The sequence below is a fragment of the Drosophila bipectinata genome, chromosome 3L (genome assembly GCF_030179905.1).
Source record: "Drosophila bipectinata strain 14024-0381.07 chromosome 3L, DbipHiC1v2, whole genome shotgun sequence".
Taxonomy (NCBI): Eukaryota; Metazoa; Arthropoda; class Insecta; order Diptera; family Drosophilidae; genus Drosophila; species Drosophila bipectinata.
The window spans coordinates 8,706,958-8,728,685 of NC_091738.1; the positions used below are offsets into that span (position 1 = coordinate 8,706,958).

Below are 21,728 nucleotides of genomic sequence, written 5' to 3' on the forward strand. Positions count from 1 at the left end.
GAATGATGTTTTAGTGACTAAAATTTAGTCAGTCGTAGAGTACAGTTTATTGAAGCTACACAACTTTTTTGGTGGTAATCCAAGTGAGGGGTATGTACTCCATAATGGCAACGTCGTATCGTCGGTAAAAAAAATCTTAAAAGATGAATAAGCGATAAAAGATAAGAATAAGCATATGCGTACTAAGGATGTGAATACTTCAGAGGAGTTTGCGACCTGTAGGACTTCCACAAACCGTCTAAAAAAAGGGTTTCGAGATAGACACGTTTTAATATTTGAATACTGACCTAATTGAAACATGTACATATCTATCCTGATTGTACATCTACATGTATCATACATGTACCCTATCCTATCTACTTTACAAGGTAGAAGCCTCCCCTCTTAATTAAAATAAAATAAATCACACACACGAAATATTTAATTGGAATTATCAATGTTTTTATTTGATTATTTGAATTCCATTCATTTGGGGTCTCCTTACTTGTTTTGTTATTCAAATATATGAAAAATGGTCGATTAGAAATTGTTTTAGGTTTATATGTCTCCAGCAGCCACACATCTAACACGCTCCGTTTTTGTTTCTCTAGTACAGGTAGTAGGTTTCACCAGCACCAGTGCTTCATCCGTCTCCGGATCCACCAGCTCCGGCGGCTGCATAAAATCTAATTACTCTCTTATACTATCTGTAGACTGGTATTCCGGCTGTTTGGATGTTTCTGTTGGATTTTTCTCATTTATTTTCTGCTAGTCCTGAAGCAAGTGCATATACAAATGTTCTTTCATATATGTTTACCGTTAAAGTTATCGTTATTATTATCATTACGTTTATCATTATCATTATCGTTAGCCAATACCGTTGAATGCCGTGAAGCCAGCTGCTCAATCAGCTCACTCGACGTCCATGTTTGGGTCGCTGGAGGCGGCGTTCTGGGCATTGTTGTCCACGTCCATTTTATCGCCGGCATTGGCAGTTGGCTCACCGCCATTCTGTTCCGCATTCGCTTCAGAGTCCTTGGGCGGCGTCGCCGTCTTGGCCGGAGCCGGCTTCGGTTTCGCACGATTGATCACCGAGCTAACACAGACGTTAAGAGCCTGGACTTCGTGGCGTACTGCCGAAACCTGGACCGGACTGTCGACGGTGCGCGGCGACTGGGTGAACTTGGCCAGGTTAGTGTCCAGCCACTTCTGTGCCTTATCCGCCGTCTCGGCAATGTTGATGAACTCCGTCTCCGTGAGGTGATCGTACTTGGGCACGCCCTTGCGGAACTCGGCCACAGCTAGACGAGCGTTGGCAATGCTGGCCTTCAGCTCATCAAACACAGCCGGGCAAAGGTCATAGTCGTTGGCTCGCACCTTGATGGGATCGGTCTTTTGGTGTAACGCCTGCAGGCGATTGGTATAAGTCTCACGCTCGCAGTCCTCACCGTCCTCGTACAGCCAGTTCTCGAGATCATTCAGCTGGGAGACAATGGCCTCACGATCAGGCTCCACCACAAATCGTTCCAAGGGACCACCCTACAAAGATGCATATAATATACATATAATATATTAAAATTAATAATAAAATTATAGAAAAAATACCTGTAATTTGTTGCGCATGTCATAGACAAACTCCTCCAAGGCATTTTTGGCGTCGATGCGTTCGGTCTCCTTCTGATCGTTTCCAATCATTTTCGCCTCCTGCTGTGTGTAGTTGCCCAGATCGGCAGGACTGAAGCCATGGGTGGCCACCTCCAGTGGCAGTTCAGTGGCCTTGGCGCTCTTCTTCTTCTTGTCAGCGCCCTAAATATCAAAATAGATAAGAATATCAATTAAATTTAAAATATATTTAGTTTCAATTGAATTTTCAATAGAAGATTGGAAATTGGAGGAGCAAGATTGTCAATAAAGCGAAGAGGAAGGAAACACAGCTCCAAGCAACAGCCTACAATATATGAGGTTGTTGGGGTTTTCGAGAGAACATTTTAATTGAAATTTTGAGCGCACTGGTGGTATGTTGGGAAATTATTATAAAATAATAATAAAGATTGTTTAAATTATTTGATTTGAGGGAGCACATAGGGTAGGCGGCTTATGAGCGGTCTTCTTCATTCGTTTCATTTCTTTTTTTTGGTAAACATTTTACATAATATTCAAGAGTACAATTCGTACTTATAATTTAGATTCCAATTTCATAAAATACACAAATAAATGAACATTTTTAATTTTTTGATTTGAAAATTGAATTAAAAATTGAGGAAATTTGAGGAAAACGTACCGAACCAAACCAGCCCTTGACCCGCTGTGCCCACCCTTGTCCGCCAGGCGATGAGGCTGTTGATGCATTATTATCATCCTCATTCTCACAATATGCCTAATTGCGTTCGCAATAATATCCAAAACAAACAAACAAACAAAAATATTGGAATGGTTGATTTTTCTTATTTTTGGTAAAAATATATGAATGGTTTTATATCACAACTACACATTCTATATATAGTCTATATAGTCTTCTATAATCTATATTTATTCTAAGGGCGGATGTAGAGCAAGATCTTCAATGGCTATAGGTCTTAAGGAAGCTATAACCATTGAAGAACCATTTCAGATGAGAGGTTTAAATGTTTAAAAATAAAAAATAAATAGTTCTATTAAAAATAAAAAATCATAAAATAAATAATAATACTTCTTACGGACGGACAAAGTCACCTGGTGGAGGTGGGTTACGGACGAAACAAAATAAAAGCTTTACCCCAATCGAGTCATACATGTCCTAGCCTTGTTTCTACAACCAAATATTAAGTAGTAAGTATTAAGTTAGTATAAAAATTAAAAATAAAAACTAAAAAAAAAAAGGAAATAATAAACTTGAGAGCAAGACTCCTAATTCGCAAAATAAGATGATTGGATGTTGGATGAGGAACTGGAAACTCACCTCCTGCTGGCCATCGGTCGGCTCACCGCCATTGTTGGCCCCTCCAGCCTGCTCGTTGGGCTTCTCCTCGCCACCAGCCTGCTCGGCAGCAGCTGCAGCCTCATCAGCCTCCTTCTTCTCCACCAGAGTGGCCGAGGAGATCAGCACGATGCCATTGTTGTTGATGCGAACCTTCAGCTTGACGTCCTGACCCTCGCCGCGTTCGGTCGGCTTCACATCCTTGATCTTCCAGACGCCAATCGTCTGATCGGGATATGGCACCTGCTGTCCATAAACGATCGAAACGTTGAACGGCCCCTTGCGGTTGATGGTCAGCAGTCGGCTGAAGGGCGAGGCATGGAACTGGGGGAAGATCTCAATCTCTCCGGGAGCGGCAGAGCCCTCGCCATCCCACATCACCTTAACGGCATAGTTTTGGATGTCGGTGACACCAAACTCGCGGACACGCACAGCCGGCGACATGATGGCGCACTGGAGGGCAGCGCCACGGGACACAGCCTCGTCTTGGTTCAGAGTGGTGCTAGCCGGCTTGTTGAAGACCTATCAAAGACGAATCAAATGGTTATTTCAGTGATGAGACACCCCTAGCTGGACAGGATTACCTGCTCGATAAGCTGCTTGACTGCTGGAATGCGAGAGCTGCCGCCCACAATCTCCACCGAGTTGATGTCGTCCAGCTGCAGCTTGGACTCGGCTAGGAGCCGCTTGAAGGTCTGCTCGACGCGCTGCAGGACGGGGGCGCACAGCTCCTCCATCTGGGAGCGCTGCATGGCCGAAGAGACGTCGACATCGTCCAAGAAGCATTCAATATTTAGCGGCAGTTTGGTGCTATTGGCGGACATCTGCTTCTTCAGCTTCTCGATCTCGGTGAGGAGGCGCAGATTGGCGCGAGCATTGGTCTTGGCATTGATCTTGTAACGATCCTGGAACTCCTTGGTGAAGTGCTCGGCCAGGGCCAGATCAAAGTCCCGACCACCAATCTGATCCCAGGTGCTGGCCAGCATTTTCAGTTTGCCCTTGGTGAAGGAGCAGGCACTGACCTGCAGTGCCGAATGCCCAAAATCAATGAAGACCACGTTGCGTGGCTTGTCCTCGAACAGGTCGTTCTTGTAGAAACCATAGGCCAGTGCTGTCGCTGTCGTCTCGTTCATCAGCCGGAGCACATTGAGGCCGGCGATTTGGGCGGCATCCAGGAGAGCTCGTCGCTCCGCATTGGTGAAGAACACCGGACAGGCGATGACACAGTCATTCACCTGGGTCTGCATGGCGGCGGCCGAGGTCTCCTTCAGCTTGGTGAACAGCATCGCTGTCAGCTGTTCCGGCCCGAAATGCTGATCCTCCCCCAGATAGTTGACCTTGATGCCGATGCTGCCGTCGCTGCGCGCCTCCACGCGCGCTGGAATGCTCGTGAGTTCGTGTTGCACGTGCGGATCATTGAATTTGCGTCCGAGCAGGCGCTTGAATCCGCCGACTGTGTTTTTCATGTTGGTCACCTGTTGGTTTTTGGCCGCCACGCCAATGATGCGCTTCTTTCCATCAAAGGCCACAAAAGAGCTGCAGGTGGATGAGAATGAAGAGTTAATGGAGGTTCAGTTTTTGGAAGGTCTTATAATGTTAGCAAGTGATGTATCATCAAGCTTATATGGACATGCAGTGAAGCTTTGGTTAGAGAGTACTAGTAATAGTTCAAGATGGAGAGTTTACTGTATGCGGGCTCCACTGTCTCCACTGTGTATGTGTGTGTTTGCCGGCACACGTTTTTTTCCACCTCCGAGAGCCCCTCCGCTAAACAGCTGCTGCTGCTGCTGCTCCGCTCTCCCGCTCTCGCACACCTTTGATGCTGGCTGTCTTCTTGACCGCATGACGCATCCATCGTCTCATTTTTTTTTTGTTGGCCTCTGTGTGGGTGAGTGGGCCAAAAAAAGTAAATTCGGACGAAAGTAGACGGGGGCCCACGCATAAATACATATACCGATGAATATGTTTGGCCGGCCAGCAGCCAGCAGGCTGGGCAATAAATTAGAGAGGGAGAGTGTGGAGTGACGCTTCGGCGGCATGACATCGATGATTTCTCATTAAAAATTGCAATTTGCAACACTTTTTATGGAAGTGCAGCCGACCAAATTTAGGCCTTTGCCAATCAGTATGTGTACAGTATATATATATATATATATATATGGCATGTTTTTGGAGCGTTACCCATAACAACCATGGAATTTTCTAGGCGCGCTCTCTTACAAACACACACACACACCTATGTATGGATGGATGGCCGAGGCATGACTTACAAATTCGACATAACCTCAAAACCGGGAGGAAGGGAGGAAGGGGGGTACGAAAAGTCGAACGATTATGCAGACGAAAGGCTTATCAATAAACCGGGCTATAATCCGGACAGTTACTTACGGCGTGGCCCGAAGACTGTAGTCATTGGCCAGCGTCTCAATGCCGCCGGACCTGGCTGCCGCCACATAGCAGCCTTCGTTGCCAAAATCGATGCCAATCACGGACATGTTTCTGTTTCTCTTGAAGCTGAACGCTTTCCGATTCCAAATAGAATTCCTGATGAACCGCTTCTTGTTTGATTCGTTGTGTTTTTTTGTTTTTGATTTTTCGAGGGGGGGCGGAACTGTGTTGGCGATCGCTGGCTGCTTTTTTTTTCTTTGTACCAGTTGTACTGCAATAAAATATATACACACACAACAGAGAGAGAGAATTAGATAAAATATATATCCAGAGCTTGCTATCAGCTTGCTTTTTGTTTGACAATTAACTCCAGAACATTCGATTTAGTGTGTGTTTCTTTCACATCAATTATGGATTCGGTTTTTGCCTGGGAATGGAAATTTCTAGCGTCCGGCCTTCGTTCTTCCCTCTCGCTCCCACCAAACGGCAAACACCGAACGGCCAAAATTGACTTCAGATATCACATTTATTTTATCTTAACTCGATTATATGGAAGATTAGGTACGCACGTTTTTCGTTGACAATTGATAAATGGGTGAACCTTTTGCTCACTTAAAAAATCCTAGCAAAATTTAATTCGACACCGCACGTTTTTCTTACAGTTTTGGCTTATCGATAACAACTGTGAAACTAGGGATGGGTTAGGGATGGTTGGTTACTCGTGCTCACTCGTGAGTCTCTAGTATCCAGTCACGAGTCACGAATATTTTTACGTATCGGTTTATTTCTGGTATTCCGGTTTGTAATATAATGTTTTTAAAAAATGTTTTAAAAATTATATTTAAACATAATTAAGTATGTTTTAAATTTGAATGTAATTTATTCAAGATCTTTTGAAAAATACTTTTTTTTGTGGTAATTTGGGGAACAATAATTGGTTCAGTAGGGAAAAAAGCACAAAAGTAAGGAATATTTTTTCAAAACTGCATTTTTTAAGTGATTTTTTTTTAAATTATGTTGAAACCTATAGGTAAAACATAATTATCTATTTCTTGATTAATAGTTTTGGTGTTTTTCTTAAAAATAGGGTGATAAAATTTCCATGGCCTTTATTTTTAATAAAAGTATACCGTGATACTTTTATAATTTTCAAAAAGAATAGAAGTATTATATTCTTGCCCTTAATAAATTTATAAAAAAAATAAAAACAAAAATACGCTGTTTCACACACATGAATGTCTTTATTATTACATACAAATTATACCCAAAAGGTTCCATGATTCAAAGAACCCTTTTTGAGCCTTGGGCCTGGACAGGGCCCTCCACGGTCTCCTCAATCAGCAGCGGCGAACACCAGCGCATGAGGAAGTACGCCGAGCCGGACTTGTCGTTGGTCCCAGACAGGCGGTTGCCCCCAAACGGTGTCAGTCCCAGGTTGCTGCCGGTGCAGCGCTCGTTCACGTAAAGATTACTGGCCGACATCCGCAGCTGGTTGAGGCAGTGTAGGATGACCTCGTCGCGGCCCGCAAAAACGGAGCCGGAAAGGGCATAGCGAGATTGGTTGGCCGCAAGCTTGAGGGCCTCACTGAACGCGTCGTCCGCGTAGACGAAGACGGGCAAGAAGGGACCGGAGAACGGCTCGCACAGCAGGGGATCAAGTGGATCCCTAACCTGGACTATCGTGGGCTGGACAAACATGCCGGTGGTGTCGTCACACACTCCCCCACACAAATGCCCCAAACTTTCGGTGTGTTTCAAGAGCTTCTGCATCTGTTGGAACGCGTTGATGTTGATCAACGCACCCATATCCGTGTCCGGCTGAACGGGATCGCCAATGTGCAACTTCTTTGTGGCATCCACCAGTTTGTCCCGCAGCTGGTGCCATATGGACGAGGGCACATACATGCGGGACAATGAATTGGAGTACTGTCCGGCATATCCGAACGCCGCCTGGACCGTGGCTGAACAAACAGAGTCCACGTTGGCGCTGGAGTGGACGAAATGGAAGTTCTGTCCTGGACACTCGGCCACTATCCGCGGGAAGCAGATATAGCGATCCATTTTGTCGCCCACCAGCTTGTGGACGTACCTGTACTCCTCCGCACTGGAATGGAAGTTCAGACCTGAGAAGTGCACGGCATTGGTGACGGTGTTTAGGAACAGCCGCCTATTGGATGGGATGAAGTTCACGACGCCGGGGGGTAGGCCCGCTTGCTGGAAGGCCTGGAAGATGAGATAGCTAACGGGTGCCACCTCAAGGGAGGGATTCCACAGCACCGTGTTGCCCATCAGAGCCGGACAAAGGGCTAAGCTTGCCGACAGTGCTATCGATTCGAAAGGAGCAAGTGCGGCGACAAAGCCGTCCATGGGTCGTAGGTGGAAGCTGGGAAATACATTAAGATCCCCCTGGATCTCGAAGCGTAGCTCAGCGAGGTGCTCCAGGTAGTCGGCGTTGGCCCGAAGCGAGCTGAGCAGCCGTTGGATGTCGTTGGTGGCATCTTCCGACGTCTTGCTAAGGGTCATCATGAGGTATGCACGTATCCGCAGCTCGTCCGCCTGAATGATGTCGACAGCCTTGCGCCAGATAGCCAGACGTTCGCTGGAGCTTACCATGCTCCAGCTGCCCTGCGCCGCGATAGCCGACTTGACGGCGCTCTCGATTTGGGTGCGATTGGCGAAGAACACTTGCGCCAGGACCGTCTTCAGATGGTGGGGGCAGCTCAGGCGCTGGTTGTCCATGGTGAAGATCGACTCGTCGCCCACTATGCTGGGTATCTCGATGGGTCGTCGCTGCACCTCCTCGATGGCGTGACGGAGCAGCAACCCTTCGTTTCGTTCATTGCCGCACTCTTCCAGACACGGCACGCCGTGATCTTCTACTTCCTGGAGTCGATTGGAGCTCCGGACTAGCTTCTCCCGTTCCACTCGCTTTGCCTCGCCGGTGATGCTGGCGGCCGAACCCAAGCGTCGCCACAGAGGAGCACAGAAGCGTGAGGGTGAGGCCACGGAGCCCAGCTTAAGCATTGCGATGAATGGGTACGATTTCAATTTGAAGCTTTTAACATGAATTTATTCTACATACATCTGCCAGTGTTATATGCGTGTACAATAATATACTTATAATTGTATAAAAATAGACGTACAAATGTGTGTAAACAGTGCGTTTCGATGTTTTAAGACAGTTACGGAAAAGGCTATTAGTGTTCTGGTCAAAAATCAAAATATCATAGTTAAGTACAACATCGACTCCTTACACTCCTTTTGTAAAAGAAAATAAATTTGTAAACATCACAAAACTTAATTTTAAAATATATATAATCTATATCCTTTACTGTCTTAAATACTGGAAACGCACCTCATAATCGTTGTCGCAATTTCGAGTTTAAAACCAAGTGCGCAAAACAAATTGTAAGTAGGAATGGCTTAAAACAGTCAAGACATGGAATTTGTGACTAACAAAACTTAGGACTAGGTATCATTCGTTGTCCGAACTAGAATGCACTTGCTTTAGGAATAATTTCGAGCACATGGAATATATATATAGGCATTTCGTCTTGGTAATATCTAATGTGGATATGTGATAATGGGAGTCGTTGTTCTCTTCTGGCTACCTTTCTTGAGCATCGGATTCGTGTGAAGGTAACGCGTTTCTAAGGTCACTAGGGTGCTAAACTAGCCTGGCCGTCTATTCGAGTCTTGGATTGCAGGTATCTAGTTATACTAAGCAGTCTTTCGGGTCGCATCTCTGTTCCTACAACTGAGCCGCCAGCCCCGAGGCGGATATGTTGTCACCAGCTCCGGCCGTTTTTCTGGCCTCGCGGCACACCAGCACCGGAGCCACACAGATCTCCACCTCCAGGCGTTGTCGTTGTTTCCCAAATTCGATGTACTCCCTCCAGCAGGGCACTGGACTGGCGGCACCAATCCGCATACGTGGAGCATCCGCTTGAGCCGAAGTAGCAAAGCTATCGTCCAAAACCTGCTGCACAGCTTCCGGATTAATCTGCAATTGGAAAAATGGTTACATCTGCAAAGTAGAAGGCTGTAATCCTGTAGCTTACAAATTGCGACTTGCAGACGTAACGATGGGCTGTCAGTGCCGCCTTGGCTGCCGCTGCACGGGTGTTTTTCCACTTGGAGCCGGCTGTGGTGAGGATGGCCTGGTAGGCCAACGTGTGCACGTGAATCCGTGAGATGCGTCGACTCTCCGGATCGCGGGATCGTCTCTCTTCGTGCTCCTCCAACAAGCTAATAAAGACCTGCCGCATAAGGTCGAGGGTGTGGGCGATCCGTGGATTCCAGTCAGTGGCCAGCGTTGTACGACCGTGAGACAGCACCTGCTGCAGATTGGCCAGCTCCTGCTCGTTCATGCCCAACGAGTCCACGTATGGCAGGACGAACTGGCGCAGCTGTTGCAGCAAACGTAGCTCCACATAGGAGGCCATTTCGAAGTGATTCAGCGTGTCATTCGGCTGACTAGTCAATTGGCGCTGCACCTGCAGCAAGCGCTCTTCTCGCTCGCCAGGATTAAAGCTAAACATGTCCATCATCTGCAGCCCGCTGACCACCAAGAGTTGCGGATGATATTCCTTAAGCGCCAGTGTCAATTGCTCCACGGCCCGAAGGTGCGGATTGTTACGGTCATTATGAAGGATATAGCGATTAGCTCGGGGCGCCACATAGGAGCCCCAGGTGTCGCCAGCCTGGTATTCCAATATGAGATGTATATCATCGTCGGGGATCTCATCGCCAGCCAGTCGTATCTCCTTGGGCAGCAAGGGTCGCAATCTAGCGAGGATTACACAGAATATGGTTTCAAAAGAAAGAATTATGAAAACTAGACTTACTTTCTGGACATGTGGGCACCCAATAGAACGTCAGCTCCTTCCATAAAAAAGCGCACCGCCATCAGCGGGGCATTGCCGCCCATGTACCATTGAAGAGTCTCCTTGTCCATCACCTTGGCGTAACCCAAGAGCTGCTTGAACAGAGTACCATTGGCCATGACGCGTCTGCATGATATAATAAAGGTAAATAACAAGGAATACCAAGAGATTATAAGTAAAACTTACTCTGCGGCCGCTCCATTCTGGAAATAGTAGGCAAAGGACTGCAGTAGCTCATCCTCGTTGTGTAGAATCTCCCGCGACCCGGCAGAGGCGGCGACTGGAATCCGCCGACCGTAAAAACGATCCAGAAACTCTGTGGCGTTTATCTGCAGATCCGTACAGGCGCCATATCCGATAGCCACTCGGGGTGCCGGCTCCAGTGCTGTTCGTTTAAGGCCACTTTCTATGGCCAAGAGGCCGGAGAGCAGAACGGTGGTCCGGTTAAGAGACTGGAGCGAGAGAAACGCCTGCCAGATAATGGACACAAAGGCGGTCAGCACGGAGCAGCCGGTGAGCCATCCCATGTAGCGTAGGGCGGTCATTTTGCCTAACAATTGGAGTAAATCCGTACTGCTATTTATATTTTCCGCTGACTTTCCGATGCCTACTCTTATCAGCAGTGCTGCCAACTTGGCTATTTTTCCGTCAACTTTAGCTATTTTTGATGAAGAGAATATCTTCACGAATTAAGAATTCTTTCACTATTGTTTCAAAAGTTAAAGTTACAGGGTTAATATTAGCATATAGAGAATTAAAAATGAAGAAAAACTACTAAATAATTCAGATTTTGTAAAATTTATCGGCATTTTTATGCTCTCAGAGCTACTAAAATACACCGCTAGATGGCGCCTGACTTCAAAAGCTTATGTAGAAACGTAAGCCCGGCTTTCAAACGTGGCTTAAATGTCAATAAACAAAAATAAGTTTTGTTTTTTGCTTAGTAACGGTTTAAACTTTAAATATTAATATTTTATAAAATTAAGAGAGTTTTTTTATAAGTAAATTTAAAGTCTGTATTGAGTAAAAAACTTGAAACTTTATTAAAAATCCAATTCAAACAGACAATATAGTGATCTAAAACTTAAACGCCGTCGGCTAATAAAATCAGTTTCATATCAACTCATCCTCCAAAGTGACATCTAGTGTACCATTCTCGCAGATGAAACAATCTTTGGGCTGTCTGCCTACGTCATAAATCAGTAAAGATGCTAACTTGATGTTGCTGAATATTTTTTTTCGAACAGTCTCTTTTTTTTTTTTTAATATTTCGACTGTTCCTTCTTGTCGTTCGGGTCTCGTTGATTTATTAACAAGTGGCTGCTACTTCTTCTTCAGATTCGTTGTTTCGTTTTAATTGATTTTTGCCGTTATTATTATATGGTATATCGAAGGTTAATCAATTGCAGCAGGCGTAGTACTGATTGTGTTCCTTGTAGAGGAAGTGTCTTGTTTCTTAACTTTTGCCCTGCAGCAAAGATTGTATTGGAATCTGATCTGCCACGTAAATGCAAATTTATTTTTTGCGAATCTTTTATAGCATTCCCGGTTATAAAGAATAAAAATCCCCATACATGCGGCCAATTAGCGTTCCCATAAGCAGTTATTAGGGGGTCTGGACCAAAGTCTGTGCGCTTCTATTAATAACAGTTTCGCTGGCGAGTGTCCGATTTTATCTCAGTCCGCAAGACACGATGACTGGCCGATCGGAGGATGGGTATGGCTATTTCTAGAGAGGCCCCACCACGCATGACAAGTGTATTGGCCGAGACCGGAGCTGTTGAATCAGCGGGTTTTTTAAGTTATTTTTCAAAAAATAAATTATCAAAAGTTTCCATATTAACTGATAAGGTAAGATATTAAAAATAAAAAACAAAAATATATATTTTTAAGTTTCCATTCCGCGCGTGTTTGAAATTATTCTTAGTCATGCTTCCGAATTTTGATGATTGATTTATTAATGTTTCTGTAAAGTAAGCTGGCTGGCGGCATCACTGACTCCGAGACTCGGAGACTCCGTCTGGACACTATTTTTATCAGCTGAACGAAAGTGAACATCGAATCGCACATTAAACGCTTCGCAGTCAACGCTGTCGCGGTTTTAACCGTCTGAGCCGCCCGTTTGAGGTTTTTTTTCTCGTTTCATTTTTTTTTACTGACAGCCAATATATTTTGTTGCTGGTTTATTTTACTTTTGTTCTGTTTCGCGAGTCTCGTATGCGATTATTGTTGTTTTGTTTTTAGTAGTATTCCATTTTATTCTATGCGTAGTCCGCTGGCCGCTGGGACTTGCGGTCCCCGGCCATATAAAATCAGCATAATCAGTAATTCTACCGAGCAGTTGGTTCTAAGCCATTGTCGGAGCCGGACGCTCATCGCCTCTCTGTGGCCTGGTCTGGAATAATTCATCGGTGTTTCATTTTTTCACGCCCTTAACTTTGCCCTCGTGTAATTGTGCAATTTTAGTGAAATATAAATTTTGAATAAATTTGCAAGATTTACACGACAAAGAAGTCTATATCGATATAGTGAAGCACAACAGTTTAATTTCAGTTTCGACTTGTGATAATTATCGGTTATAATTCGCGGTTGTCGAATAAAGTGTTCCGACATAAATACAAACACAAATATGAAGGTATGTCTTCGCGTTGTTCTATTTCTGCGCGTTCGTTTCCTAAGTCTTTTGTTTCGTGTGCCGCTGGAAGGAAGCAAATTCGCTTGGCTAAACGAAATCGAAATTTAAATCAATCTTTATCACAACTGGATTTGGCACGCTCTCCACCTGACGACCGTCTTTTCTGCTTAAGTTCCCTCTTCCATGCGGAAACTTCCGCATGCAATCCAAAATAATTTAAATAATTTAACGATTTTCGTTGACTTACTGAACTAAATTTGGACTCGAATCGGCTTAACACTTATCGAAATATAATTAGAAACATATTCTAGAACATTTAGCTAATGTTGTCCATTTATTAATTCAATTAATCTTAATTAGATTTCATCACAAAAAAAATCTTCCCCATCCAAAACTCTATTAGTCATTATTTTTCTTTTGTGATTCAAAAATATTTTGTACCATGCTATGATAAATTAGCATATTGTGGTCAATATTATTTAATGCTAAAATGTTAAAATTAGCCGCGACTATGCCGTCGAAGTCAAAACAAAAGGAAAACATCGAAAGGTGAATAAACTGAAGAGGCATGAGCTCCGTGCTTCTGTGTAATCTTTCGGCCAAACTGAGGGGAACTGGTTCAAAGTCGAGGACGTCACCAACGAAACCGAAAGTGGTCGAGACCGAAGAATTCGAGCCCACAGACCTGGTTACCGTTTACATGGCACTTATCTCGTTTTTTGGTTTTTGGTTTTCTCTTGTTTCAGATGTCATCATGTCATCGTCGTTTGCTTTTTTGCGGCCTGCTCTTCCTGATCTTCCTAGGCGGTGTGACGTCACAGCGGACGTCACTGGATGTGGCTCTGAAGAATGTGTACCGTCCCCTCCGATTGCTGGGACTGGCCTTCACCGGACGATCTGGCGACGATCCACAAAACGTGCAACGCGTTCGAAATGCAGGGGTAAGCCCAGTGAATCAAGGCGGATTTTGATGACCGAGATTTTTTTTGGCGTCAAAAAAGAAATTATTTCCAATGGCGATTAATATTCAATTCATACCGATATGATACCAATTTCTCTCACCCGTAGAAAACCCAAAAGTCTAATCCACGAACCAGAGCCCTACTGGAGTTCTGCGACGCGGAGCACGGACCCGGAAGACGGAGCGACGAGCGGCCGACCAGCGTGCATCGACTTCGACCCGGAGACATCGATGTGATCGGGGCAATGGGCGATTCTCTGACCGCCGGCAATGGAATCTTTGCCACAAACCTGCTGCATGTGACAGTGGAAAACAGGGGCGTGGTCTGGTCGATTGGAGGACAATACAATTGGCGCAAGTACCTTACGCTGCCCAACATTCTCAAGGAGTTCAATCCGGAGTTGTATGGCTATGCCATCAAGGATGGGTTGTCCACGGATCGGACATCCCGCTTCGATGTAGCCGAACTGGCAGCCATGTCCCGGGACATGCCATATATGGCCAAGGTCCTGGTCAAGCGAATGCAGCGCGATCCCAACGTCAACATGACCCAGGACTGGAAATTGGTTACCCTTTTCATTGGAAATAACGACTTTTGCACGGATATATGCTATTATCCGGATCCGGAGAAAACAGTGGAGTGGCATGAACGGAATATGCTGAAGACCTACCGCTACCTCAGGGACAACGTGCCTCGCCTCATGCTGAACGTGGTGCCCGCTCCCAATCTTCGGTTCCTTACCAATCTCCAGGGTCTTCCTCCGGTTTGTTACAATACTCTGCGCTTCGAGTGTCCCTGTTTGGTGGGCAAGGGCAAGGCCCAGCTGGACTACTTGGAGGCGATTATGAAACGCTGGATAGCCAAGGACTACGAGATTGCCAATCGGGAGGAGTTTAACACGGAGGTGAGTTTGCTTTTAAAATCTTTTTATAATTGTTTTATTTATCATTTCTGGTTTTTAGACTTTTACAATAAACGTGCAGCCTTTCTCCCAGTTCCGGGACTTTCCCCGTACCCGCTCAGGTCAGACTGATACGCGATTCTTCTCGGAGGATTGTTTCCATCTCTCCCAGCGCGGTCACGCCTCGGCGGCCAACTCGATTTGGAATAATATGTTGGAGCTGCCGGGCGAAAAGGGTGGATTCCTCACCCAGCTCTTCGAGACTTTTCGATGCCCGACCGAACAAAGACCGTACCTCATTACCCGGGAGAACAGTCGTCCGGAGTTTGTTGTCTAGTCGAGAGTGGGGTCCGTAAGTCCTCTGTGAACTCCCTGTGATATCGCACCTAAGTCTTTTTTCCAGATTTTGCCTAAATATTTATAGTTTTAGTTATCAGCATGATAAGTGTAAATAATGGATGAGAATCAGAATGGTAAATAAAATAATGTTTATGATATATGTACCTATGTGATTGGATGGATGGATGGGTGGATTTATAATATTTTTATAGGAAGGCACGTGGAGAATGTTTATGGGAATGGTTTTCAATTACATCTGATTAATATTAATAAGGCTTCTTTCTAAATTACCCCACACTGCCAGAAATATAATGGGTTCTTTTGTTATGGGTAATAATATTTAACAAATCACTGCTTGACTGCTTATTAAAATTAATAACTCATTAAATTGGAGTTATATAAACGACTTATAATTTTTTGAATGAAATTCTTAAGATGCATGATTTACCGGAAAATGATTATTTAATATAGAGCTACAACCACATCGCGTGGAGTCGTTATGTCCTTTATGGGCTTCACACATCGTTTACACCTCTTTTATGGATCTACGAAGCTGCAAATCATCCAGGTGATAAGCGATAAGGAGAACGTGTGTGATGACACACGACTGACATGACAGACATTCCGTAGATGTCTTTTTCCGAACTGGGCGCGTCATTAAACCTGTTACAATTTATATTTTTTGCCAGTCAGCGACGCGCACGCATCAACGAACATCAATAAAGCCGGATCGTAATAGTTGTTTAATTTATTTGTTTTTTTTTTTTCTGAGACGTTTGCTGTTTATAAAACTGAATTGCCAGTCTGAGAGAGTACGTGTTTTCGGGCGGGCTAATAAGCAACACCCCTGCCCCGCCCTCGGATCACCAGCTCAACGGTTTCGCGTACAAGTGCAAAAAAGCAACAAATCCAAGAAATGTAAAATACAGCAAAAAAAAAGTAACATCAATTATCGTATTTATTTCGAGAGCTTATTGCAGCATTTCAAAGCCGGGCGGGCGGGTTATCATTGACTTTGAACTTGAGGCACCCGCATCTCGGTCTCGGTCAGCACATTTTTCTAGGTCCAATTTCGGTTAACGACACACGGCCGACAGGTCTCTCAGACTAGCATTACATCGACTACCGTTTAAGCCACCAAAGTTGAATATTGAGCCACATACTCGAATCAGGTAACATATCTCTGTGGTTTTCCATTCATTTATTAGGATTGGGGTTTAAGGTTTCCCGTTTGCGGTAAGTTTTTCTTTAAAAACTGGCTATAAATATTTTACACTATATGCGATATTTTAAACCTATGTCATAAATTGATTCGCTTGCAATTTTTCAAATTTGAACCGTTTCTCTTCTTTTAAAGGTGAGACGTTATTTGAAAAGGCAACTAGTCATAAATGTTATCATAAAAGTGACATATACATGCTAATAAATGTTTTAAGTAATCATTTGTAATAACAGGGTTTACTCAAAGGGGTGTATAGTCCTATGACAACCATGCTCGACCGCTGTTTCTAAATCAATGTTAAAATAAAAACGACTTAGATAATTTACATTTTTTTTAGTATTTGACTAAATTTTATTTGAAAGAAATCTATGACTAGAAATAGGAAGAAAAGTACAAAATGATTCCTGCTGCATCTTTATTGATCTTTAAAGTGGCTTGTCTTTTATGAGCTGTGAGCCAAATTCATAATTTAATCCTTCTTATTAATGTCAGTCTTCTTCGGCAAAAGCACAGTCTGGATATTAGGAAGCACTCCACCCTGAGACAGAGTAACGTGTTGTAGCAACTCGTTCAACTCATCGTCGTTGCGGATAGCCAACTGCAGATGACGAGGAATGATCCTGGTCTTCTTATTATCGCGAGCAGCATTGCCAGCCAACTCGAGAAGCTCAGCAGCCAGATACTCCATAACAGAGGCCAAGTAAACCGGAGCACCAGCTCCAATGCGATCGGCGTAGTTTCCTTTACGGAGCATACGGTGAATGCGCCCCACCGGGAACTGAATTCCAGCACGACTCGAGCGGGACTTGGCCTTTCCGCTCACTTTTGCATCTTTTTTCCCTCCAGGCATTTTTTTGAATATTTTTTGTAGTTTTTTTTTTCCTTGAAAACTTTTTTCTTCCACCAAAGTCAGTATCTGAAACGAAAAAAAAATTCATGTTATATAATTAATTTTTTTGAAAAGCCTACTATGGGAGGATAGAAATATTGCCTCTATAATATAGAGTCTATATTATTATTTCACTTTTTTTTATTTTTTTATTTTTATCATGTATTTATTATTATTTTATTTATTATGTTTTATTTATTATTATTTATTATTTTAATAATTCAATTCACACACGATGCTACTTTCTTGGTAGAGCGTATGTAACTGAATTTAAAATATTTTATTTCCAATTAATTTTTTTTGAATTTTATTTTTTTTCTTACCTTTTTATTTTATTTTCAGGAATTCACTTCACACACAACGTTGCAGTTTGATGTTTAGTCAGAGACTGAAGTAGAATCGTATTAATTTTACATAAGAAATTTAAAATATAAGAACAAGCCTACTTTGGTATATCTGCAAAAACACCTTTTTTTTGGCCAACAATTTAAATTTGGCGCCAGACTCTAAAATGTCATCTACAAAACGACAAAAAATATGTGATATATCGATAGCTTGTACAGTAAAATAGCGTGAGCTTAGAAGCGACTTTCCTCATTCAATCCATTGCCTAAATATCATTTTAAAATTTTTCGATTTTTTCCTAGGGGTACCCCTACAAAATTTTGGGTTTTCCCAATATCCCCATTTTTGCTCCTTCCGATGGCCATAGCTCTGCCAAATTGTATCCGATCAGGAAACAAAGTACCATTCAGTAATCAGCGAACCCAGAAGCAACTTTCCTCATTCAAAACATTGCTTGAATATCGTTTTCAAAATTTTCGAATTTTTTCCAAGGGGCTCCCCTATAAAATTGTGGGTTTTCCTAATTTCCGTACTTTTGCCCCTTCCGATGGCCATAGATCTGCCAATTTGTATTCGATCAGGAAATAAAGTACCGTTCTGTAATCAGCGAACCCAGAAGGGACTTTCCTCATTCAAAACATTGCTTGAATATCGTTTTCAAAATTTTCGAATTTTTTCCAAGGGGCTCCCCTATAAAATTTTGGGTTTTCCTAATTTCCGTACTTTTGCCCCTTCCGATGGCCATAGCTCTGCCAATTTATATCCGATCAGGAAACAAAGTACCATTCAGTAATCAGCGAACCCAGAAGCAACTTTCCTCATTCAAAACATTGCTTGAATATCGTTTTCAAAATTTTCGAATTTTTTCCAAGGGGCTCCCCTATAAAATTGTGGGTTTTCCTAATTTCCGTACTTTTGCCCCTTCCGATGGCCATAGCTCTGCCAATTTATATCCGATCAGGAATCAAAGTACCATTCAGTAATCAGCGAACCCAGAAGCGACTTTCCTCATTCAAAACATTGCATAAATATCGTTTTCAAAATTTTCGAATTTTTTCCAAAGGGCTCCCCTATAAAATTGTGGGTTTTCCTAATTTCCGTACTTTTGCCCCTTCCGATGGCCATAGATCTGCCAATTTGTATTCGATCAGGAAATAAAGTACCGTTCTGTAATCAGCGAACCCAGAAGGGACTTTCCTGATTCAAACCATTGCCTAAATATCATTTTAAAATTTGTCGATTTTTTTCCTAGGGGTACCCCTACAAAATTTTGGGTTTTCCCAATATCCCCATTTTTGCTCCTTCCGATGGTCCTAGCTCTGCCAATTTCTTTCCGATCAGGAAATAAAGTACCGTTCTGTAATCAGCGAACCCAGAAGGGACTTTCCTGATTCAAACCATTGCCTAAATATCATTTTAAAATTTTTCGATTTTTTCCTAGGGGTACCCCTACAAAATTTTGGGTTTTCCAGTTTGACAGTTTAAAATTAAGGGACCAAACCCGAACGATATGTCAGCGGAATGGACTACCTTATATAATTGTATCATGTTCCCAATATCCCCATTTTTGCTCCTTCCGATGGACATAGCTCTGCCAATTTTTATCCGATCAGGAAATAAAGTACCATTCTGTAATCAGCGAACCCAGAAGAGACTTTCCTTATTCAAACCATTGCCTACCCTTATGACATTTATATGACAGAAATCTATGATTATAGAAAGTATTTTGGTCATTAAGATCCATTAAGCCCATCTTAGTTATAAAAAAAGTACAAAACTATTCCTGATGCATCTTTATTGATCTTGGTGGCTTGGCTTTTGTGAGCTTTGAGCCAAATTCATAATATAATCTTTCTTGTCAGTCTTCTTCGGCAAAAGCACAGTCTGGATATTAGGAATCACTCCACCCTGAGCCAGAGTAACGTGTTGTAGCAACTCGTTCAACTCATCATCGTTGCGGATAGCCAACTGCAGATGACGAGGAATGATCCTGGTCTTCTTATTATCGCGAGCAGCATTGCCAGCCAACTCAAGAAGCTCAGCAGCCAGATATTCCATAACCGATGCCAAGTAAACCGGAGCACCAGCTCCAATGCGATCGGCGTAGTTTCCTTTACGGAGCATACGGTGAATGCGCCCCACCGGAAACTGAATTCCAGCACGACTCGAGCGGGACTTGGCCTTTCCGCTCACTTTTGCATCTTTTTTCCCTCCAGGCATTTTTTTGAATATTTTTTGTAGTTTTTTTCCTTGAAAACTTCTTTCTTCCACCAAAGTATCTGAAATGAAAAAAAAGAGTTCATTTTATATAATTAATTTTTTTGAAAAGCCTACTATGGCAGGATAGAAATATTGCCTCTATATTATTATTTCACTTTTTTTTTTTTATTTTTATTTTTTTATGCTACTTTCTTGGTAGAGCGTATGTAACTGAATTTAAAATATTTTATTTCCAATTAATTTTTTTTGAATTTTATTTTTATTCTTACCAATTTATTTTAATTTCAGGAGTTCACTTCACACACAACGTTGCAGTTTGATGTTTAGTCAGAGACTGAAGTAGAATCGTATTAATTTCACATAAGAAATTTAAAATATAAGAACAAGCCTACTTTGGTATATCTGCAAAAACACCTTTTTTTTGGCCAACAATTTAAATTTGGCGCCAGACTCTAAAATGTCATCTACAAAACGACAAAAAATATGTGATATATCGATAGCTTGTACAGTAAAATAGCGTGAGCTTATAAGCGACTTTCCTCATTCAATCCATTGCCTAAATATCATTTTAAAATTTTTCGATTTTTTCCTAGGGGTACCCCTACAAAATTTTGGGTTTTCCCAATATCCCCATTTTTGCTCCTTCCGATGGCCATAGCTCTGCCAAATTGTATCCGATCAGGAAATAAACTACCGTTCTGTAATCAGCGAACCCAGAAGGGACTTTTCTCATTCAAACCATTGCCTAAATATCATTTTAAAATTTTTCGATTTTTTCCTTACAAAGTTTTGGGTTTTCCCAATATCCCCATTTCTGATATCTTCCGATGGCCATAGCTCTGCCAATTTATCGTTTCAAAATTTTCGAATTTTTTCCAAGGGGCTCCCCTATAAAATTTTGGGTTTTCCTAATTTCCGTACTTTTGCCCCTTCCGATGGCCATAGCTCTGCCAATTTATATCCGATCAGGAAACAAAGTACCATTCAGTAATCAGCGAACCCAGAAGCAACTTTCCTCATTCAAAACATTGCTTGAATATCGTTTTCAAAATTTTCGAATTTTTTCCAAGGGGCTCCCCTATAAAATTGTGGGTTTTCCTAATTTCCGTACTTTTGCCCCTTCCGATGGCCATAGCTCTGCCAATTTATATCCGATCAGGAATCAAAGTACCATTCAGTAATCAGCGAACCCAGAAGCGACTTTCCTCATTCAAAACATTGCATAAATATCGTTTTCAAAATTTTCGAATTTTTTCCAAAGGGCTCCCCTATAAAATTGTGGGTTTTCCTAATTTCCGTACTTTTGCCCCTTCCGATGGCCATAGATCTGCCAATTTGTATTCGATCAGGAAATAAAGTACCGTTCTGTAATCAGCGAACCCAGAAGGGACTTTCCTGATTCAAACCATTGCCTAAATATCATTTTAAAATTTGTCGATTTTTTTCCTAGGGGTACCCCTACAAAATTTTGGGTTTTCCCAATATCCCCATTTTTGCTCCTTCCGATGGTCCTAGCTCTGCCAATTTCTTTCCGATCAGGAAATAAAGTACCGTTCTGTAATCAGCGAACCCAGAAGGGACTTTCATCATTCAAACCATTGCCTAAATATCATTTTAAAATTTTTCGATTTTTTCCTAGGGGTACCCCTACAAAATTTTGGGTTTTCCAGTTTGACAGTTTAAAATTAAGGGACCAAACCCGAACGATATGTCAGCGGAATGGACTACCTTATATAATTGTATCATGTTCCCAATATCCCCATTTTTGCTCCTTCCGATGGACATAGCTCTGCCAATTTATATCCGATCAGGAATCAAAGTACCATTCAGTAATCAATGAACCCAGGAGCGACTTTCCTCATTCAAAACATTGCATAAATATCGTTTTCAAAATTTTCGAATTTTTTCCAAGGGCTCCCCTATAAAATTGTGGGTTTTCCGAATTTCCGTACTTTTGCCCCTTCCGATACCCATAGCTCTGCCAATTTGTATTCGATCAGGAAATA

General features: G+C 42.7%; 6 protein-coding genes across 7 annotated transcripts; 1 reads left to right on the plus strand and 5 right to left on the minus strand.

Moving 5' to 3' along the window:
* Positions 1-419: 419 nt before the first annotated feature.
* On the minus strand, positions 420-6,029 carry Hsp110 (heat shock protein 70Cb). 2 transcript variants are annotated; one of them, XM_017234618.3, is made up of 7 exons: positions 5,893-6,029; positions 5,324-5,594; positions 3,520-4,471; positions 2,918-3,457; positions 2,261-2,356; positions 1,585-1,785; positions 420-1,518 (listed from the first exon to the last, which is right to left on the minus strand). In XM_017234618.3, exons 2-7 carry the CDS (start codon positions 5,428-5,430, stop codon positions 892-894), a joined length of 2,523 nt encoding a protein of 840 aa, XP_017090107.2. In that variant the 5' UTR covers positions 5,431-5,594; positions 5,893-6,029; the 3' UTR covers positions 420-891. The 2 variants fall into 2 exon arrangements, with proteins under 2 accessions (XP_017090107.2, XP_017090108.2); XM_017234619.3 differs by lacking the exon at positions 2,261-2,356.
* Positions 6,030-6,537: 508 nt separating this feature from the next.
* On the minus strand, positions 6,538-8,683 carry LOC108120619 (delta-1-pyrroline-5-carboxylate dehydrogenase, mitochondrial). Its single transcript, XM_070279457.1, has 3 exons — positions 8,668-8,683; positions 8,406-8,572; positions 6,538-8,338 (listed from the first exon to the last, which is right to left on the minus strand). Exons 1-3 carry the CDS (start codon positions 8,681-8,683, stop codon positions 6,605-6,607), a joined length of 1,917 nt encoding a protein of 638 aa, XP_070135558.1. The 3' UTR covers positions 6,538-6,604.
* On the minus strand, positions 8,621-10,919 carry LOC108120844 (ADP-dependent glucokinase). The gene is made up of 4 exons (XM_017234679.3): positions 10,396-10,919; positions 10,171-10,335; positions 9,385-10,111; positions 8,621-9,326 (listed from the first exon to the last, which is right to left on the minus strand). Exons 1-4 carry the CDS (start codon positions 10,752-10,754, stop codon positions 9,075-9,077), a joined length of 1,503 nt encoding a protein of 500 aa, XP_017090168.2. The 5' UTR covers positions 10,755-10,919; the 3' UTR covers positions 8,621-9,074.
* Positions 10,920-12,039: 1,120 nt separating this feature from the next.
* On the plus strand, positions 12,040-15,206 carry LOC108120846 (phospholipase B1, membrane-associated). The gene is made up of 4 exons (XM_070280181.1): positions 12,040-12,060; positions 13,591-13,785; positions 13,913-14,710; positions 14,769-15,206. The coding sequence occupies exons 2-4, from the start codon at positions 13,591-13,593 to the stop codon at positions 15,042-15,044; spliced, it is 1,269 nt and encodes a 422-aa protein (XP_070136282.1). The 5' UTR covers positions 12,040-12,060; the 3' UTR covers positions 15,045-15,206.
* Positions 15,207-16,668: 1,462 nt separating this feature from the next.
* On the minus strand, positions 16,669-17,632 carry LOC108120620 (histone H2A-like). The gene is made up of 2 exons (XM_043209624.2): positions 17,481-17,632; positions 16,669-17,184 (listed from the first exon to the last, which is right to left on the minus strand). Exon 2 carries the CDS (start codon positions 17,116-17,118, stop codon positions 16,738-16,740), a length of 381 nt encoding a protein of 126 aa, XP_043065559.1. The 5' UTR covers positions 17,119-17,184; positions 17,481-17,632; the 3' UTR covers positions 16,669-16,737.
* A 1,640-nt stretch (positions 17,633-19,272) lies between these two features.
* Positions 19,273-20,148, minus strand: LOC122321467 (histone H2A-like). The gene is made up of 2 exons (XM_043211420.2): positions 19,992-20,148; positions 19,273-19,781 (listed from the first exon to the last, which is right to left on the minus strand). The coding sequence occupies exon 2, from the start codon at positions 19,720-19,722 to the stop codon at positions 19,297-19,299; it is 426 nt and encodes a 141-aa protein (XP_043067355.1). The 5' UTR covers positions 19,723-19,781; positions 19,992-20,148; the 3' UTR covers positions 19,273-19,296.
* Positions 20,149-21,728: the final 1,580 nt, after the last annotated feature.

What these genes read in the sequence shown, in the direction of transcription:
- Hsp110 (XM_017234618.3), bottom strand. Translation starts at nt 5,430, where the DNA reads ATGTCCGTGATTGGCATCGATTTTGGCAACGAAGGCTGCTATGTGGCG. An exon ending in CGACCGATGGCCAGCAGGAG is followed by an intron (nt 2,357 to 2,917) that starts GTGAGTTTCCAG and finishes GAACGCAATTAG; the next exon opens with GCATATTGTGAGAATGAGGA. An exon ending in TCAAGGGCTGGTTTGGTTCG is followed by an intron (nt 1,786 to 2,260) that starts GTACGTTTTCCT and finishes TTTGATATTTAG; the next exon opens with GGCGCTGACAAGAAGAAGAA.
- LOC108120619 (XM_070279457.1), bottom strand. An exon ending in CGCATATAACACTGGCAGAT is followed by an intron (nt 8,339 to 8,405) that starts GTATGTAGAATA and finishes GCAATGCTTAAG; the next exon opens with CTGGGCTCCGTGGCCTCACC.
- LOC108120844 (XM_017234679.3), bottom strand. Translation starts at nt 10,754, where the DNA reads ATGACCGCCCTACGCTACATGGGATGGCTCACCGGCTGCTCCGTGCTG. An exon ending in GGTGCCCACATGTCCAGAAA is followed by an intron (nt 10,112 to 10,170) that starts GTAAGTCTAGTT and finishes AATCCTCGCTAG; the next exon opens with ATTGCGACCCTTGCTGCCCA. An exon ending in ACGTCTGCAAGTCGCAATTT is followed by an intron (nt 9,327 to 9,384) that starts GTAAGCTACAGG and finishes TTCCAATTGCAG; the next exon opens with ATTAATCCGGAAGCTGTGCA.
- LOC108120846 (XM_070280181.1), top strand. Translation starts at nt 13,591, where the DNA reads ATGTCATCATGTCATCGTCGTTTGCTTTTTTGCGGCCTGCTCTTCCTG. An exon ending in AACGCGTTCGAAATGCAGGG is followed by an intron (nt 13,786 to 13,912) that starts GTAAGCCCAGTG and finishes TCTCACCCGTAG; the next exon opens with AAAACCCAAAAGTCTAATCC. An exon ending in GGGAGGAGTTTAACACGGAG is followed by an intron (nt 14,711 to 14,768) that starts GTGAGTTTGCTT and finishes TCTGGTTTTTAG; the next exon opens with ACTTTTACAATAAACGTGCA.
- LOC108120620 (XM_043209624.2), bottom strand. Translation starts at nt 17,118, where the DNA reads ATGCCTGGAGGGAAAAAAGATGCAAAAGTGAGCGGAAAGGCCAAGTCC.
- LOC122321467 (XM_043211420.2), bottom strand. Translation starts at nt 19,722, where the DNA reads ATGCCTGGAGGGAAAAAAGATGCAAAAGTGAGCGGAAAGGCCAAGTCC.